The sequence below is a fragment of the Cupressus sempervirens genome, chromosome 3 (genome assembly GCF_028749045.1).
Source record: "Cupressus sempervirens isolate cs-2001-9-10 chromosome 3, ASM2874904v1, whole genome shotgun sequence".
Lineage (NCBI taxonomy): Eukaryota > Viridiplantae > Streptophyta > Pinopsida > Cupressales > Cupressaceae > Cupressus > Cupressus sempervirens.
Window position 1 is genome coordinate 297,980,602 of NC_143120.1, and position 18,845 is coordinate 297,999,446.

The window sequence follows — 18,845 nt, forward strand, 5'->3', positions numbered from 1 at the left end:
TTGACAACAATTTATTGAAAAAGAAAAGAAGGAGAAAGTGCCAAGGAAGTGATTTCGGGTCTCACCCAACCAACATACTAGATGAAGCTAGGCTCTCTTCATGACTTTAGGGTTTCTTCTACTAGGAAATGTTTTGGTTTCTTCCTTGTTATTAAGAGCTTTCTTTAGGATGAACTTATTGTAGATTGATAAATGTAAACTTCTTAATTTGGTTGAGTTGAGGATCTTTCGACAAACTTAATATTGTCTCATTCTATTTTATATAAACTTCATATTTTCTTTAGATACAGTGAATGCTACTCTTATTAGATCGAGTATTTAAGATTTTTAAAATTTTTTTTCGAAGATCAACTAGCTTTTCAGATTGTGTTGAACTAAATTTTATATATATATATATATATTGACTTCAAGCTTTTATTAAAAAACTCTCACTAGAACAAAATATATTATAGATTATTCTTTAAGAAAGTTACCTTCTTACGATCTAATCATAAGGGCATTGATAATGGCTCAATAAGTAATTGCAGTCCACGGGTGTCCACTGATAAGAATTCCCATATAATTTATATTATGCATGACTTGTGGAGATTAACTGTATACGTTATGACGATCTGTATTTGATCAATAAACTTTACCTACACCACCACTTGTTCAAAAAGCAAACAACTCTCATTGGGTCATCAAAATTGTTTTTCATGCCATGAGTGTGTATGGATTGCATTCTTTACAATTTGAATTGGAATTGCACTATACTACATGTTTACTTAAAAGCTTCTACATCTTTGAAAAAAAGGAGCCAGTAAAGCAACGTGGGTCACTTACAACGATATGATTCTTAGCTGATTTACATAAACAATTACAGTGGGTCAACAAGTAAACAAAATGCAGTGGGTGAAAATCATGCGCAATCAATAAAAAATATAATACAAGCAAAAGCATCCACTACCAACATATAGTATTTGCACCATCATGGATTTAGCTGTTTTTGGGTCACATACACCACCTCACACACCTCATATTTTAACTTTTTTGGTCCCACGCTGTTCCAATAAGCTTCTGCAGGGCACCCATCTGGATTATTTATTACGCCATAGGCATAATCTTTATTTTCCCACTTACCAAGACCAATGACTTTGTTCCCATCAAGAGATCTGTAGAAGTTGTAGGACATCATTCCCTTGATGTTCATGAAAAAGGCCCTTAGTACTGCAAGGCAACAGTACACCAATTTCTCCTGCTTTGTACCTCCTTTAGTGAATATTCTCCTTACACTTACAATGTCCCCCACACCATACTCTGCTAAAGGTAAAATCTCCTTTCCTTCCTTCTTTTTTTGATCTCCAGAGATTAATTCAAACCATCCAAAGTCCACCATTCTCACAGGGCACTTGAGTCCCTTAGTGAAAGCAGCAGCCTGCAACATCAGACAGTAATAGTCAAGTACATATGCATAATAGTTTGTTGTGCTGAGCCTGCACGGGTAGATGAGTCGGCTTGAGGTTGTGGGTAGTTCCCCATGGTCTCGGGTACAAATCTCTCCTGGATATAACAGGTGAGAAATCTTACTGATGGCTGATCTCACCTGCGGGGGACTGGTCTTGCCATAGCTCACATTGGCCGCTGGTTCACTGGACTAGATCGCAGGGACACCCCATGTAAAAAAAAAGAGATGACACTTGGATCCTGATAATGGATCAGGAAGTGTGATCCAGAATGTTGATGAAAAATTCTTACACAAGAACAAGCTAATATTTCTGATGGATTGTGAAAAACTAATAGCTCTAATAACTTAGAAAGACCAAACCTGAGCCTATCTAGCTTTGATAGGTCTTCCTGGAACATTTATTGGGAGGAAAATAATTAAAAGGTCCAAATGTTCCAGACAGTGGGACTAGTACTCAAACCTTAATACTTGCAAATTGATTATAGTGTAAACTATCATCAGGAGCTTCTTATGTGAGGAACCTGTTGTCAAGGATTGATAATCACTCAAATCCAAGGAAGAGTAAGATAAGGTGGTCACATTTGTACATCACTCCTTGATTGTTATTCTTGACTCGTAAATTGGGTATGTATCAAAAGGCTAGACCTAAGCCTGGGATACATAAATTTCCTAGGGACTTTTTCACCTTCTTCAAATAGATGTGGAGCTTGTCAACACATCTAAAACATTTTCATTACCAAATACTTTGCAAATTTGCACATACATGTAATGATCATGCTGAAGGTGTAGGTTTGATATTGCAAGGACTCTGTCTCAGACCAAAATTTGGGTAAGAAATGTAAATCATGCATTTAAAGGTTTACTTGAAGTGAAAGGGAATAATATGATACCCCATCGAAAGATCACAAGCAGAACTTTAAGTTTTCAACTCAGTGTTACAGAGTTAATGCAAGTAGCTTCTGACATTCAGGGTTATTTCAGGCTTCATTACAGTGACACTATGGGAAAAGTTGATTGGAAAACAAAACAGAAAAAACAAAATCTGAAGCATGTTTCTTCATTGAGATGATTAAGAAAAGAATTTGATGATCATGTTTGCTTCAACTAAAAAGGGACAGTTCGAATGTTCTACGTGTCTCTTAAACATTAGAAATCCACCTATTTATTAAATCTCTTGAATTTTTATTAGAAATGATGAAAAGGGAAGAACAAGAGTGGGTGGGAAAACTTATTAAGGAGATTAGAAGATCAAAGCACCAGTGGAAGAAAGTTTTAAAATCCAGATATTGAAGAAGATTTATAGAAATATGTAACAAAATCTACCATTGAACTTTGTAAGTGCATGGCTACTTAGGAAGGAAGCCTATCAAAGGCTTTCTTGACAGATTTTTTTTTGGGTTCAAAAAACCTACAGAGACAACCAATCAAAGCCTTCCGCAAAGGAGATATTCATTGAGATAGGGTCATCCCAATGAATATACTAAATGAATATCTCCTTTGCCTGCCCTACTCAATGAATATTCATTGAGATATTGTGAAAACTTTTATGTTCAAATGAGTCTACAATCCCCAAAACAGGCGCCATGGTCCATAAAATTCAACGCCTGAACAGATGGTCACATTAATAGATGATTCCCAATTTAGTCTGATTAAAGCTTTTGACATTATCTCTTTTTTGGTTGAAATTCAAGCCTATTTTTCAATGGGAAATCCCAATTGCAGAGCGACAATGAAGACCCCCCCAAAATGTATTGTTTTCTTGTACTGATCGCTGACATCACATAGAAAGTAAACAAGGCTAATAAAATACCAATATGGGCTAATAATACCTGTGGAAGATTTGTCCATGGATTTTTCTGATCTGCCAGGCCCTTTTGTTCACAAAAAGCTGCAACCTGAGACAATGGACATCATTCTGCTAATTTAGAGACAAAACTAGTGCTTCCCCAACAAAAAAGTTTTTATAGAGAAAGAAGAAGAGAACATACCCAAGATCTGGTGTTGCTCTTGAGAATGGTGATGTTAACTTCAAAGGCCGTCTCCAAAGAAGAGGCGACTCTAATGACATGGGTCACAACGTCATTAATGCTGCAGCCTTCAACAGGTTTGTATACTCCAAATGAAGCCCTCATTGCCTGATTCTCTGGAGCCATTTTGTCTCGAGGAATGAACAAATTTCTTCTAATTTGTAGACCGAAGATGAATAAATAGCTCTCTGTTGTCGTCCTATGTTTTAACAATTTTTTTTCTAGTCTGTTGACCGCAGCAGAATAAATAGTTCTCTGCTGTCCTGTTTTTAATATATCATAACAAATATCTGGTTTAATCTACCATTAGCATGGGGGGGAGGGGAGGAATATTTGGGGCCGCGCAAATTTTCTAAAACTTTGGGGGCGGTTGGCTGTCCATGTTGAAAAAAGTGTAACACCCTGTTTACTGCCATTTGTGCACGGGCTTGTAAGCTTTCCTAAAACTAGTGATTAGGTAGAGCATATATAGCTTATAATATTTTCTTTCGTTGATGATGGATCAGTATGGATAAATAATAAAAATCAATACACAATTGACAAACAAGAGCTTCTGTGGAGCTGGAGTCCTTGTCTTTTGTTAAAAAGAAAAATATTTTTATTTAAAGGTCAAAGTATGGTAACGTTGTTCTTACAAATTTATAGTGTCTATTTGCAATTTTTTGTGTTATGAAATATTTTAATCAATTTTTGTGTTTTGGGCATATTTTGGTTTTAGTTGCATAGCTTTTTGGTAAATTTCTGTAGTTTGGGCATATTTTGATTTAGTTGCATAGATTTTTTTGAAACCCTTTTTCCATTGAGTTAAAATATTTTATGAAGTTAACATCGAAGTTTAAGATCTTTATATAATGTGTATCACTAAAAATTATGATTCGTAAAACATAAAAAGATAAAATTTAACTAAATTTATATGTACAAATCTTTGAACTAATTTATATAAATAATTATTTCAACTAAATTTAAATAAATAATTATAAGTTTTAAAAAAATTGTATTTTCTTTTAAATAAAAGCATATTAGCTATTATTTGTTTTAGATAAAAGACTTTGTAGAAAGAATGAATAACATGAATGAAACGAATTATAAATAAAGAGTTTAATATTATTTCATGAGAACTCCAATAACCACGTGTCAAATCCCATGAAGTTTTGTCGACATCCATCTTCAGAAACAAATTAGATTTTGAGCAATTTGTTAAGCTTGAGATAAGCTTGTCATAGGTTATTATTATTAATATTAATTTAGTGTTCCTCAAACAAAACACTATGCTCTATAGTAATGTACGAAAATACTCATGCAATCAATTCTTAATTTTCATTGCAGTGGGCCTGTATCAACGAAGCAATTTTTATAGTTTATACACTATACTAATGGAGATTATTGGTATAAGCATAATTTGATATGATTTCAACAATGTGGTCACATGTCAAATCCTTCCATATTTCAATCCGACATAAATGCAGTCATTATAATATGAATAGACTAATTAATTTTTATTTGTTGTGCACTTAGAGTAGTTACCCAAATGAGAGCTCTCGAAACTTCATGAAAATAAGAATATAGCCCAGGAAATTCCAGTTTGACCAATCAAAAAATATGTATTAGCATAGAATAATTAATTTTTTAAATCAAACGTTACAAAGTTTATAATATAACATTGGTTTATTCAGCATAAAATAATTGAGGGGCACTAACGAGAACATTAGTTCCTTGCCTTATATAAGGCAGGGACTAACAACTCTTACAATGTAGAAAACATGTCTATTATATATTATAAAAATTGAAAATAGTATAATTTGATCAAGAAATCTATATTTAGTAGCCGTGTTTTTAGAATCTTGGTGTTGTTATGTTTAATTAATTATTATTTTAATGAAATGTTTAATTTATATTTTAATTGAAACATTTAAATTATAGTAATTTTGACTTTTTTGTATGATGAGTGAACATATATTTACATCATAAATCTTTTGAAGAAGTTGATTACAATACTTCATGGTTAAATTCAAGTTGAATCACATCCTTGAACAATTTGAACTAATCATAAAAAATATTGTCATTCTTATATTGACCAAGTTCAATCCATATAGAAAACATAACATGAAGACTAAAAATATGCATCAATATTCTATTCTATATCTAATTGAAACCTTGTTTAAACAAATATGTTGAATGCAATGATAAATTTTACAAAGTTCTCTTGGAGGATTGTGTTCAATCGTTTTTCTTAAGAGATGATTGTATGTGGATTTTCAAATGGACAAGTAACTTTGCGTTCCATATTTTGTGTAAATAACCTACAAAAGGTGATATTTGTCAAATTTTGGGATGAAAGGTCAATGTCTAAGATAAGATTCCTCATGTTGATACTAAAATGGACACAGAGAGGTGATGGGTAGTTATACATTTTCATGGAGGCAAATAACTAGTTGTCTCATTTAATTGAGGTGTTGGATCATAAGTTTCCTCGTGTTGATAGTGAAATGACATGGAGATGTGACATATAGCATTCATTTTCATTGAGGCAAATAACTAGGTATCTCATTTAATTGATGAGTTGTTTATGAGTTAGTTATGTTGATTGATTAGTTTACTATTTTCATTGGTGAGTTTAATAATTATGGGTCTATACCATATTTTTATTAAATTATTTATAGATAATGTGTTTTCTTGGAGTGAGTTAATATTTGAATATTCATGGGAAAATGATTTATTCAAATTAATTAATTTAATTTTGATAAAATGAATTAGTGAAGTTAAGATGAATTGCTTTAATGAGTAAATGAGTGGTTACATTTTAGATGTTGAGATTGATGGTGATGGAATGTAGATGCGTATATCTATGATTTCAATGTTTATAAATTTGTCCCTTGAAATGGTATAGTGACTTAGTTTAAGGGTGTGCACACCAAGATGGTTTGCAAAAAAGTGGACACCAAGATGGTGTACAAAAAATTGGACACCAAGAAAAAGAGAGTCAAAATTACACACAATGTGATTGTGTTATGTGTACTTTTCATCAAATTTCAAAATGGGGCTTGGTTAGCTAATGAGCCAAGAAAGTAACATTAGAAAATTTCATCTTAGCTACAACGCATCATGTTTTAACTTACTCATGAAATGATCACGTTATGATTGGTTAAAATATAATTTCTTAACCATAACGTGATCGTGTTACAAAGAACTAAAAGCATTGCATCTAGTGTTCCATAACCCCATCAGGTTACACAAAACCATAAGCTATATATATATATATATATATATATAGAGAGAGAGAGAGAGAGATGACTTATAGAGTTCATAGTGCTCTATTTATAATTCTACAACACTTGCCGCTTCTCTATCTAAAAATTTTTCTTCTAAGTACATCTGTACATAAGATCTTCTGTGACTACTTGAGCTACTAGTAGATAGTGAGTATTCATCATCATCATTTGATACATGCTCACATGCAAATCTTGGTGCTTTCCTTTTTCGCTTTCCCCTTCCTAGCTCTCCAAGTCCTTATCTATAACTTCTGTTATTAGGTCCATGAACCCCTTCCCACTCTTTCTCATTAGCCATGTGGGCTTTGTCTCTTAATCCTAAGTAATTCATAATAGTCACATTCTTAACATAATTAATAACCATATTCTCCATAGCTAGTTTTCTTCTTGATCACTATAATATTTTCTCCTTAACTAAACATTTTGTAATAAGTTGATATACAATCACAATTTTCTCTTGGCCAATCCTTTGGGCTCATGATTGAGTCTTTAGATCCACAAAAGGGTTAAAATCTAGATTTGGTGGAAGAGTAGTATTAGATCCATCATGTGTTCTCTAATGGGTCATAAGAACCCTCTTGATGGTTATAATGTGTCACAAGGAGTCATATGGGCTCCTAATGTCCTTTTTGAGAAGTTCTAGGACCCCTTATGGCCCCTTTCAACATATTACAACCATCGAGTGTTCCCTAAGGGGTTGTAAGACCCCTTTGGACATACTTGATGCTTTTAATGTATACCAAGGTGTCATATAGGGTCATAAGGGATCTCAATGTCCCTCTCAACATACTAGACCCATATGACTCATTTAGACACATTTGAGCCATCAAGTGTGTCGTAAGGGGTCTTACGACCCTTTAGGGCACAATTGATGGTTCCAATGTGTCCCAAGGGGTCATATGGGGTCCTAAGGGGTCTCAATATCCCTCTTGATACACTAGGACCCCTTATAACCCATTTAGACACATTTGAGCCATCAAATGTGCCTTAAGGGGTCTTAGGACCCCTTAGGGCACACTTGATGGTTCAAATGCATCCCACATTCTTCTGCAAGATCTAAAACATGATCACAATCCTTTGATACAAATAGTTCATAATTATCTTCAAGTGTTGTTTCATATTTCTCATACATTTGAGAAGGTTTCAATTATCCTTGCTTCTAATCTTTGACAGATTATTTATTCTCACAAGCATCCTAATCACCTAAAATATAAAATTGATAAAAACATGCAAGCTCTCTTGTCTATGAAGTCTACATGATTAGATATAAAATCTTAAATGAATGCTATCATGCTGATCCACTAATTATCTCATAATCAAATCTAGTTGGAATATTATTTTATTTAATCATTTGATCTTGTGCAGGGGTAAAAGTGAACCAATCACCCTTACACATTTAGAAGGGGGAAGACCAAGATCCACCCCTTTGATTAGGTTAGATTGATACAAAAGGAAGTACCAATACAAAACCCTAATACAAAAGGGATGAATAACTTGGGTTTAATTCCCTCTCACCTCCACCTTAAGAGGGTTAAGAAAGAAGATATGCAATGTAGTGCTGAGATATAATGATACGATGAAATAATAAATTTTATGGAAATGAGAGGAAGATGAAATACCTTATGAGATGAAAACTGGGAAATGAGCTTTTAAATGACCTTTAAAAGGGTTGATCCCAAGATCTAGTCTAAAAACTATGCTACAAACAAAATCCATAAATTGTTTAGTGAGAAATCAAGGGTGATTTGGTTAAATCAGGGGTGCAATGTGACCTTGATGGAATCTTTAGGGGTAAACTAGAGCATCACGAGTGTTGTGTGACCTTGATCAAATATGTGCAACGCTGATTCTAATTTTGTAGTTATGATAAATGACAAAAAGGGTATCCAAATCTGCAACCTGTTCATCAATCTGAGATTCAAAACCTGTAAAATAAGATATTGTTTGTTTGTTGTTTGGGGGGGGGATTGCCTTGGTAAAACCCCAGTTTAGAAATTAACCTTGATTTGAAATAATTGAAATACAATGTTAGAAAGTAGTAGTGATAAATCTAACATGAAGTAGTGTAAATATATGAATATGATCTTGAATTTGGAATGTAATCAAGTATATAGATGTAATATCTTTTAGTCAACTTCAAAACCCTAGAAAGGAAATCAAAGTGACATCAAAACATTCATGAATGAATGTTCTTGAAATCTACCATAGGAATGCATGTCGATGTATGTAAATCTCGAGAGGATGAATGTAGAAGATGCAACAAATGATATTGAATGTATGAAGGGAGATCTTGAATGTTGGATTGGTAGATCTTGCATAAAATCCTTCAATAGCTTCAATAGCTTGAATACATGAATGCTTGATCTTAAATGGAGAGATAACTTGAATGCCTTGAATGCTTGAAGAATGCTTGAGATTGTGAGAGCTTAGGAATTTGAAAATTTGGATGCTTGAACACTTGAAGATGAGATATGAAAATGGATAAAATGAAAGGGTTTATAAAGGGCATAGAATCAACTAACTCCCATGGGTTGACTATCATAGGAGATTGTACCTGATTACCTGAAACACATGACCTAGAGAAAAAGGGCCAAATTGGGCCCTATCAGGGGTGCAATGCACCTTTGATTAGCTTGAGAGGGGTTTAGTGTGCCCCTGACACATCAAAGGAATATTGCACCCTTGATTGCCAAGTGCACAAACCCTAGGGACAATTTGGGGACCCCAAAATAGGTCTTAGAGTTTGGAAATCATGCCCAAATTATGAGGAAACCCTATTTCAATGCTAGGAGAAGATTCCTAGTAGAAATGTGGATGAAAAAGGACCTAGGGGAAATAGATCCTACCTTGAGATCAACATCATGAAAATAGGGTTTGCAGAGAGGATCTATTAGGTTTAACCCCAATTCCACCTAGGAGAAGGGACAAAAAAGGGAAGAAGAAATAAAAGAGGGGGAAATTAATGATCTCACATTAGATATGTGTTCCTTCATCAAATTGGAGTTCTTCCAATTCAAGATGATACATTTAGCTCTCACTTTAGCAAAATTGTGGATCAATCCACACTTGTGGTAAATTAGAGAGAAGATGAAGAGAAGAAGGATTTGATGAATCCCAATGAGATAGGACATAAATTAGTAAAAGAGAACAAACCCCCAAGAATAAGGGTCCTTACTCCACATACATGCACTATGGTGCAAAGAAAAATAAAGCTAAAGATACATCAAAGGGGTTAGTACTAGAAACCCAAATCAACTATTGGAAGAGATCTCAACCAAAGAAACATCTCACCCACTAATATCATATTTGGAAAGCTATTACCAGAGCATAAGTAATGACATAATAAATGCAAGGGAAACATCATTAATAATATAGCTTTAGGATCTATATCTACAAGTATGAAAGAAAAAGAGAAAAATAAAAATAAAAATAAAGTGATTACCTCACCTAGTAGATTGCCCACCCTATTGTGGATCATCAAGAGAGCTACTACAAAATATGACATTGAAATAGTCTAATGGGGTGGTAAGCTCAAGTCAACCCACCAAAGTTCTATCCATAGATCACCATCCATTGTATCACCATGGGATGGTTACGTGTAAGAAGATGTGCTACCCATGTATGATACTTAGCATACTGTGCCTGAATGCATTACTTATATATAAGACTTTATAAAATTGTTATGCATAGCCCAAATATAAGATTTAGCACATATGTATTTGAATGTGTTACCCATGAATGAGATTTAGCAAGTTTATCCGTGTTACCAATTATGAGCTTTAGCATTTGTTTGTGTATGCTAAAAAGGGATGAAGTAACAATGCATAGATTCGAGAATGACTTGGAAAGGATACCTAGCATCTAGGGCTAAAGTACTCTAAACCATGCTTAGTATCCTTATTTTCTACCCCATGCTAGAAAGACTATGTACAAGGAGGGGCTATGTATGCCCCCCTCTTTGCAAAGGAAGATAAGGAGGATACCTACTTACACAAGAAGGAGATATCCTTTAAGCAATAATGAAGACTATATTTATAGTGAAGAACCTTAACTCTTACAATATAAGAACATAAATATCGTGAAAAGGATATATTGCTTATGGAAAGAGGATCCTCAAAAGGAGAAATATTACTAACAAGATGTCCATCTAAGAGGAGTTATTGATTAAGATAAAATCTTTGAGAAGAAGGGAAGAAGAACAAGAATACATCGATTCACCCCCCTATATATATAGGTGAAATAGGGATTCTTGGATGAATGATGACAATTCTAAAAAAATATTAGGCAAAAAATGCAGCCATGCATGTAAAAAAAATACATACCCATATATAAGAATGTTGCATTAAACAATACAAATCTATACAAAAATGAGATAGATAGATGAAAGGATATCACATTATTCCTACTTAGTTATCACAAAAAGAAATAACAAAGGGATAAAAGATCCTAGAGAGAAAAGAGAAAGAGAATCCAATATAATCCCTAATAGAAAGAAAACTCATAAAGGATATTGGATGCATTGAAGAAGGGAAGGAATCATTATGTCTCCCTAAGGGGTTTCAATTTATACAAGAGATACAATTTCAAGAAAACATAAGAATGCAAGAAAAAAAATCATCCTATACAAGGAAAGAAAGTCAAGAAAGGGAGATAATGGATCCAATAACATAGCTAGAAAGAGGAAATAGGACCCTTGCCCCCCCAAGTGAAGAGACAAGGGAAATGACTATTATGTTGCTCATAAAGTAGGACAATGAGCCCTTGAAGCATAAGCTAACAATGTCACAAACCAAGAGCAATATAATAGTAATATAGGAATGTCAAGTAAAGTGATCATGAAAAAGAAACCATTCATCATTACAATTCACATGAAACATAATATAGACAATGATTTTAAAATAGGAATAAAGCATAGAATATTTCTTAGATGTCATAAGATTAAAATGTAAAGAGAAGCAATCAATATTCATAGACTCATGAAATAAAGGTGTTTGATGCACAAATTTGAGAATGTGTGATGTTGGTATTGTTGTCATACATTTTGTCACCACAAAATGTTGGCAACAATACAAAACTTTTTCAAGCTTAGTTTCACATTTCTCTGAGTTTAGTTCGTTATTTAATTGGTTAGTATTGATCAACCAATCAATACAAATTGATATAATGAATCCTTTAACTAAAGGCTTTCATCAAGCCTTTTTTGTTTTGCTTTCTATCAAGCCTTTGCTTGATTTTTGAAGCCTTCACAATCCATTCTTTGCTTTTGAGTTTGTGTTTTCTTGTTCTTAGTCCTTTGGTTTTGCTCATGTTATGCCTTTCATTTTTCCCTTCAATTTGGTCTAACCTAGAGGTCAATTGGAGTTGTCAGTCAAGAGTTATGCCCGTTCTAGTGCCTCAAAAGTGGACTTTTTGGTGCAATAGCATGAATTAAAAATATGATGTTATATTTTCAATTTGACATTCATTTTTTGAAAAATATAACATTTTACTCACTTTTTGTTGTGTTTTAAAATTACTTTTACTTTAAATTTATAACTTAGAGTGACTATAGTGCACTTTATGTTATAATTTTAAGTTGAGTTACTTTTTAATTTTTCACTTAAAGTAACTATATAACTATATAGTTACATTTTAAATTTTTGGTTTTAAAAATCAAATACTTATTTAAATGTCACTTTAAAATGATGTTTATGTATTATATTGAATAATATGATAAATGAATATTGTTTTTGACCCATTTAGTGACATTTTTATAAATTTAAGGGAAATACATGGGTAAAAGGTTTCAAAAGTGGACTTTTTATGTGTAATTGTCTGTCAAAACTATGAAAAGTAGAAACTTTTCATGTCATTACATATAAAACTCGCTTTTGAGGATACTTTTCATGCCATTACATCAAAAGCTCATGAAAGTGGACCTTTTGATGCAATGATTTGAAAAATAGAGTTTTTGTGCTTAAGCATCAAAAAGGTGAGACACAATTTAAAACATTCATATGACCTCAAAAGGTCCGATTTTGCCCATGAGCATGTTTTAAAACATGTAATGCACTCCAAAAAGTGTGATTTTGCATGAAGACATATTTTAAAACATGCATATGACCTTGAAAGGTCCAATTTTTGAGAAAGACTTATTTTAAAATGTGTTATGCTCATTGAAAAGTCCAATTTTGAGAAGAAAATGTGTTCTTGCTCCTCAAGAATTTGATTTTGGCGATAACTCAAGATTTTCTTCATGGATTTGAACGAAATCTTTTGCATCCAAGGTGTTTTTTCTTGGTGATCATTTTTCTTCCATAAAAAATGAGTTTAATGAGCTGAAAAACATTTTTGGGAGTCCAAATCTAGGGTACGTTTTTGTGAAAAACTTTGAAAATCTTCATTTTTACCCAACATTTTTGCATGGAGATAAATCATTTTTCCCTTATTGAGTGATTACATTGCATTTTGATTCATATTTTGGTGTTTAAATACCAAAATTTTTTACTTGCAATCCATGGTGAAACACGTTTTTTTTAAAAATGTTCCATGAGCTTGAATCTTCAAAAATGTTGGAAGTTGGAGAGTGTTTAGGGTACGTTTTGACTTCTTGCAACAAATTCTCCTTGTTTTCTTCCCTTTCTCATTCAAATTTGCAAGATTTGAAAAGGTCTCACCATTTTTGAAGAATTTTTCAAATAAAGAGCATCTTTTTCCTTCATATTTGGCACTTATTCTTCATGTAAGTGGACTTCTTCCTTCTTGTAATTTAATTCATGCTTATATTTCCTAATTTTATGCATGGAATCATTAGACGATTGCCATTTGTGAAAATCTTTGCCATAGAAAGTGCATTTTTTCTTTAAATATGAAGTTTTCTTTCATTTTCATGTTTTTAGTTCTTTCGCAAGTTCCAATTTCGAATTTGAGCTTTGAAGTGCTTCGCATATTGACATGTTTGAGTCTTTTGCCAAAGGCATGTGTTTGTTTTGCATTTATTTTTGTGCTTTGTGCTTGTTTGTCGGTTTTCTCCACTTTTGAGAAGTTGCAAGTTCTTTCCCAAGAAATTGTTCTTGCTTCACTTTATGCAAAAGTATCATCACATTCCATTTCCATCTTTCCATGTCACAACACTTCACATCTCATTCAAAAAATGCAATTACATGTTTTCCATCTCATTCACCATCCGCACATGCATGTAATCTCATTTTCTGCTACCATTTTCATTCTTTCCTCTCCATATGCATTCACGCCTCTATGAGAAAATACATGTTTTTCCATTTCCCATGTCATTACATGATTTGCATCTCTTCCATTTGCATTCACATGTAAAAGCTCATCCACCATCCACATTCACATGTCATCTCACTTTTCATTCCTCATAACATGTTGCATTTACATGTAAACCATTTTCCCTGCAATGACATCTTGAAAGCCCAAGTCACATTTTGGAAATCAACATTCTCCATTTGCATGCATTTTCATATGCCAAGCACTTTACTTTCCAAAAAGAAAAAAAAGAAAAAAGGAAAAGGTGCTGATGGAAAGTTGTTTCAAGTTTACATCTAGACACCATCAAGAAGGTTTTCAAAGTGTCAGAGACTCCAATTTGTGCTGATCTACAAAGGAGAATTCATGATAACTTGAGCAAGACAAGCTAGATCACATCAAGTTTCCACATGACAATGAACAATTCATCACAATCAAAGGTTATCAAAAGACACAACACCATGGTTATCAAAGTGAATGCAGCGGTACAAAGTACAGGAACTTTTGATCCTTTGATCATCTAGGATTGCATCACCAAGTACAAGCCCTTCAGTTTCAATTCTCTTCCATCTTCTTTCTTCTTCTTTCATGTTTTCAGTTGAAGAGGATGCATTACATGAAGATGTGTAATTACATGTAATGCGGGCTACATGTGCATGTAAAGATGTAATGCGAGTTGTACGTGCAATTGCATGTACCCCTTTATTTTCTTCTATAGTTAGACTAGGTCAAAGTTGGTTGAGTTGTTCCCACTTTTTCCTCTACCTTTTTCTCAATTTATTTATCTATATAAAGGATTTTCCACTCATTGTAAAAATCATCTTTTGTTGTATACAAGAAAGCTCTACCACATTTGTGCAAGCATAACTTTGATTGTGTAGTACGAATTTGGTAGAAAAGTGAATAAAAGAAGCAATTGAATTCGAAGCTTTGTCTAGAAGTAATTGTGATCGAGAAAATTATAAAATTTTACTATAATTTGTGTCTATTGTCTTGATTCATGTTATTATTGTGTGTTCGATAAAAGATATAGTGATTTAAGAAGCAATCAAAGCCGAAGCTTTGATTGGAAGCAGTTGTGGAAATATATAGCTAGAAGCTTTGTCTGTAGCTTATACTTCTCTCTTAATTTACAAAATAGCTAAGTATTCTTACTTTTAGGAGTCTTTGTACCCTAATTGTAAAGTTTTTCCATATAGAAGTATGATTGCACTTAGAGCCAAATCAGTACATTTTTAGCTAACCTTTGAGTTAGTGAAGGTTTATCGGTATCACTATTTCTAGCTCTTGATAGAAGTGTATTTAGAGATTCACCTTGCCCATTACTCACTCCATGAGTAAGTGGATTCTTTCTTGAAAGATAAGAAGAAAGGATATTGGTAATACTCATTTTACAAAATCTCTTGACTTCTTGCTTACCTTGAGTTGATCCAAGGAACGGTGAGAAGGGGGAGCCTTCCCTTTAAGGTAGGAGAGACTTTGTCTCACATGTTGTGTCTGGTCATCCTATTTTGTAACTGTTGAGATAATGGGTGTTGCACACATTGCATAATAGTGTTATATTTTATTATTTTATTTTATTTTATTATGTAATGTTGTACCTAGATGGATGTGCAACATGTAAAGATTCCCATGGAATATTCTTGATGAGTTGTATTGCAACATTGTGATAATATTTCATGTAATTATCTAATATTGGGAAAAATAATTAAATGCCCAATATTAAATGTGGGGTCAGTGGGTTAGGTAGCACATGGTTATGTAATACCACTTGGTGGTTTTGTGGGACTTACTACTATATAAGCAGCCACAAGGGTAGTTTTTGTAGAAAAAGAGTTAGAAAGGCAAGAGTCGAGTGGGACAAGGCTTGATAGGCTAGCCAAGGGAGCATTTGTGAAGGTTGGAAGAATGGCCTGGGATGTGTGGATTCATGCTTGTTCACATAGTTTGCTTGGTTGTGGCTATGGCCATGAAGGCTTCCATGGTTGTATTGCAATGGTTATTTTGTTGAATAATACATGGTGATGGATGCTTTTGGAGGCTGGGTTTTTTCCTCAATGAGGGTTTCCTAGGGTATATCTTGCGTCACAATTTTGTGGGTATGTTGTCTATTCTCTTGCATGTGAATTTTAATTTCGTGTTTATTTCAAATCTATTATGGGTTATGTGGAAATGGTTATATTCTTTATTGCCAAGTTTCCTTACAAGTGGTATCAGAGCTATAGTTTTATTATTGTAACCCTAGATTGAATCTATGGGAATGCATGAGAGGATAAAAGAAAAGGGCAAGATATATGAATGATTTATTGCAGATCTGACAGTTTTGGGTTTGCTGCTATGATGGGATGTTGGTAGATTTGGGCATGTGAGATTTTTTGGACAAAAGAATTTTTTGGATGTTTCATTTAAAATGAGGGTTTTGGGGGGGTAGCTTGCAGAAATGACCTCTTGGGTAAAAACAAACCTCACCATTGGATCTAAGTCGACATTTCCATAAATTTTGATATATAATATGCCCTAGTTTGGCTATGTTCAGAGGAAATGAAAGAGTTTTTTGGTTTTAGCCCATGATGGCCGTCAAATTTAATCCCGTCAGAATTTTTTTCACAAAAAAAAAATTTAAATGAAAAATCGTACTGAAAATGGTAAAAAGACTATCTTAGTAAAATGGCCATAACTTTTTCTCAGAATGTCAGATTTTAGAGTTCTTATAGGCGTTGGAAAGCTAATTCAGAGCACTACAACATGGTGTAGGTTTGATTCTATGATTTTGATAGTTTATCAAGGTTTAAGAGCTCTAAAGTCAGATGTTATTTATTTTGAACACGGATTAGGGCATAACTTGGGCATACAAAGTCGTATTTTGGACTTTGAGTAGTCAACAGAAAGGTTTTGGAGAGCTCTACACATTGGTTCAGATTTGGTGCAAGTTTGGCATAATTTATTTGATGATATATTGATTTGAACAGTTTATAGATATATTTTGATTATGGTAACATTATGAGTTTATGGCATTAGAGGTTTAAGATTTGATGTCATTGTATACTCGGTTCATATTTTAGTTTGGTCTCATGATGATATGGTTATCATTGTTTGTTTTGGATATGTATGATGACTTATTGGATCTACAAGTTGTGTAGTGTTGTAAGTGGTCTATACTTACAAGTTGCATTTATAGCTTGGTTATGGGTTGTCTTTGCCCATTGATCTTTCATTATTGATTCATATTGAGATTGGTGGCTTGGATTTGGGTTATCTATGTCCTAAGTCACATGATTTGCTGATTTTTCTTCATGTAGAAGGGATGAGATGTTGTTACCAGGTACAGTCATGGTGGAGGATTGTGGTTGACTGTTTTATGTTGATAGGTTGAACACTTTGAGAGACAGATGCTCAGTTCATGGATGTGATCATCATGCCTTAGATTTTGGCATGACATGATTGGTTATACATGATTTTATGGTCTTCTAATGCAATAGGCTGGGTGGCTTTCTCTTTGCATGACTTCTATGTATGTCCAGTGGCAGTGCCATAATAGGAGGTGAGTTCATTCATGTTCGAGATGTTGGATACTTTGATTTTGTTGCAAGTACCAGGATGGAGCACTTGGTGTATTTTGATCCATGATGGTGGATGTGTTGGGAGGGATTGTTCCCTTGTTCATTTATGTGGCTACGGATTGACCCTATGCAATGTATACAACAAGTGGGAGATTGTTGAGATAATAGGTGTTGCACGCATTGCATAATATTGTTATATTTTATTATTTTATTTTATTTTATTATGTAATGTTGTACCTAGATGGATGTGCAACATGTAAAGATTCCCATAGAATATTTTTGATGAGTTGTATTATAACATTGAGATAATATTTCATGTAATTATTTAATATTGGGGAAAAGAATTAAATCCCCAATATTAAATATGGAGTCAGTGGGTTAGGTAGCACATGGTTATGTAATACCACTTGGTGGTTTTGTGGGACTTGCTACTATATATGTAGCCACAAGGGTAGTTGTTGTAGAAGAAGAGTTAGAAAGGCAAGAGTTGAGAAAGACAAGGCTTGACAAGTTAGCCAAAGGAGCATTTGTGAAGGTTGGAAGCATGGCATGGGATGTGTGGATTTATGTTTGTTCACATAGTTTGCTCGGTTGTGGCTATGGCCATGAAGGCTTCCATGGTTGTATTGCAATGGTTATTTTGCTAAATAATAAATGGTGATGGATGCTTTTGGAGGCTGAGTTTTTCCCTCAATGAGGGTTTCCCAAGGTATATCTTGTGTCACAATTTTGTTGGTATGTTGTCCATTCGCTTGCATGTGAATTTTAATTCTATGTTATTTCAAATCTATTATGGGTTATGTGAAAATGGTTCAAAAGATATTGTCAAATCTATAACCAATCCACTCACAACATCTCAAAGAAGTGAATTCATGTAGTATCAAGGACATCCACAATACATAAACTGATATCCTACAAGAACAACTCTCATAACAAGTCTCCAATGCTCTCCCAAGTTCTCCACAACCAACAGAGGTAAGAGATAAAGGAATAACTATGTCATCTCTCACATGACATACATGAACACAAACCAGTGATCACAATCTCTAACCAATCTCAAATCCAATGTAGGAAAAATTGAACATCCAGGAAGATAACCAAGATCGGAGAAACCATGCAAATCATAACTTGTATCATGTCCTTCTACACACACCTCTAGATGCAAATTGTGCAAGTATGATCTCCTCCATAAAACCCCAACAAGAAGCCTCAACAACACCCAAACCATACCATATAACTAATCATGGATGTAAGCCTCTCATAAGAAAATCAAACTCATAAACCCATTCCTAAACCA

General features: G+C 33.7%; 1 protein-coding gene across 1 annotated transcript; it reads right to left on the reverse strand.

Moving 5' to 3' along the window:
• Positions 1-829: 829 nt before the first annotated feature.
• LOC149566160 (uncharacterized) lies at positions 830-3,850 on the reverse strand. Its single transcript, XM_089819582.1, has 3 exons — positions 3,433-3,850; positions 3,274-3,339; positions 830-1,414 (listed from the first exon to the last, which is right to left on the reverse strand). Exons 1-3 carry the CDS (start codon positions 3,595-3,597, stop codon positions 968-970), a joined length of 678 nt encoding a protein of 225 aa, XP_089675708.1. The 5' UTR covers positions 3,598-3,850; the 3' UTR covers positions 830-967.
• Between the last annotated feature and the right edge of the window lie 14,995 nt (positions 3,851-18,845).

Bases quoted from the DNA above. Each gene is read 5' to 3' on its own strand.
- LOC149566160 (XM_089819582.1), bottom strand. From the start codon at position 3,597: ATGGCTCCAGAGAATCAGGCAATGAGGGCTTCATTTGGAGTATACAAA. The intron at 3,340-3,432 runs GTATGTTCTCTT...CCATTGTCTCAG, and splicing joins AGAGCAACACCAGATCTTGG to GTTGCAGCTTTTTGTGAACA. The intron at 1,415-3,273 runs GTATTATTAGCC...CTGATGTTGCAG, and splicing joins CATGGACAAATCTTCCACAG to GCTGCTGCTTTCACTAAGGG.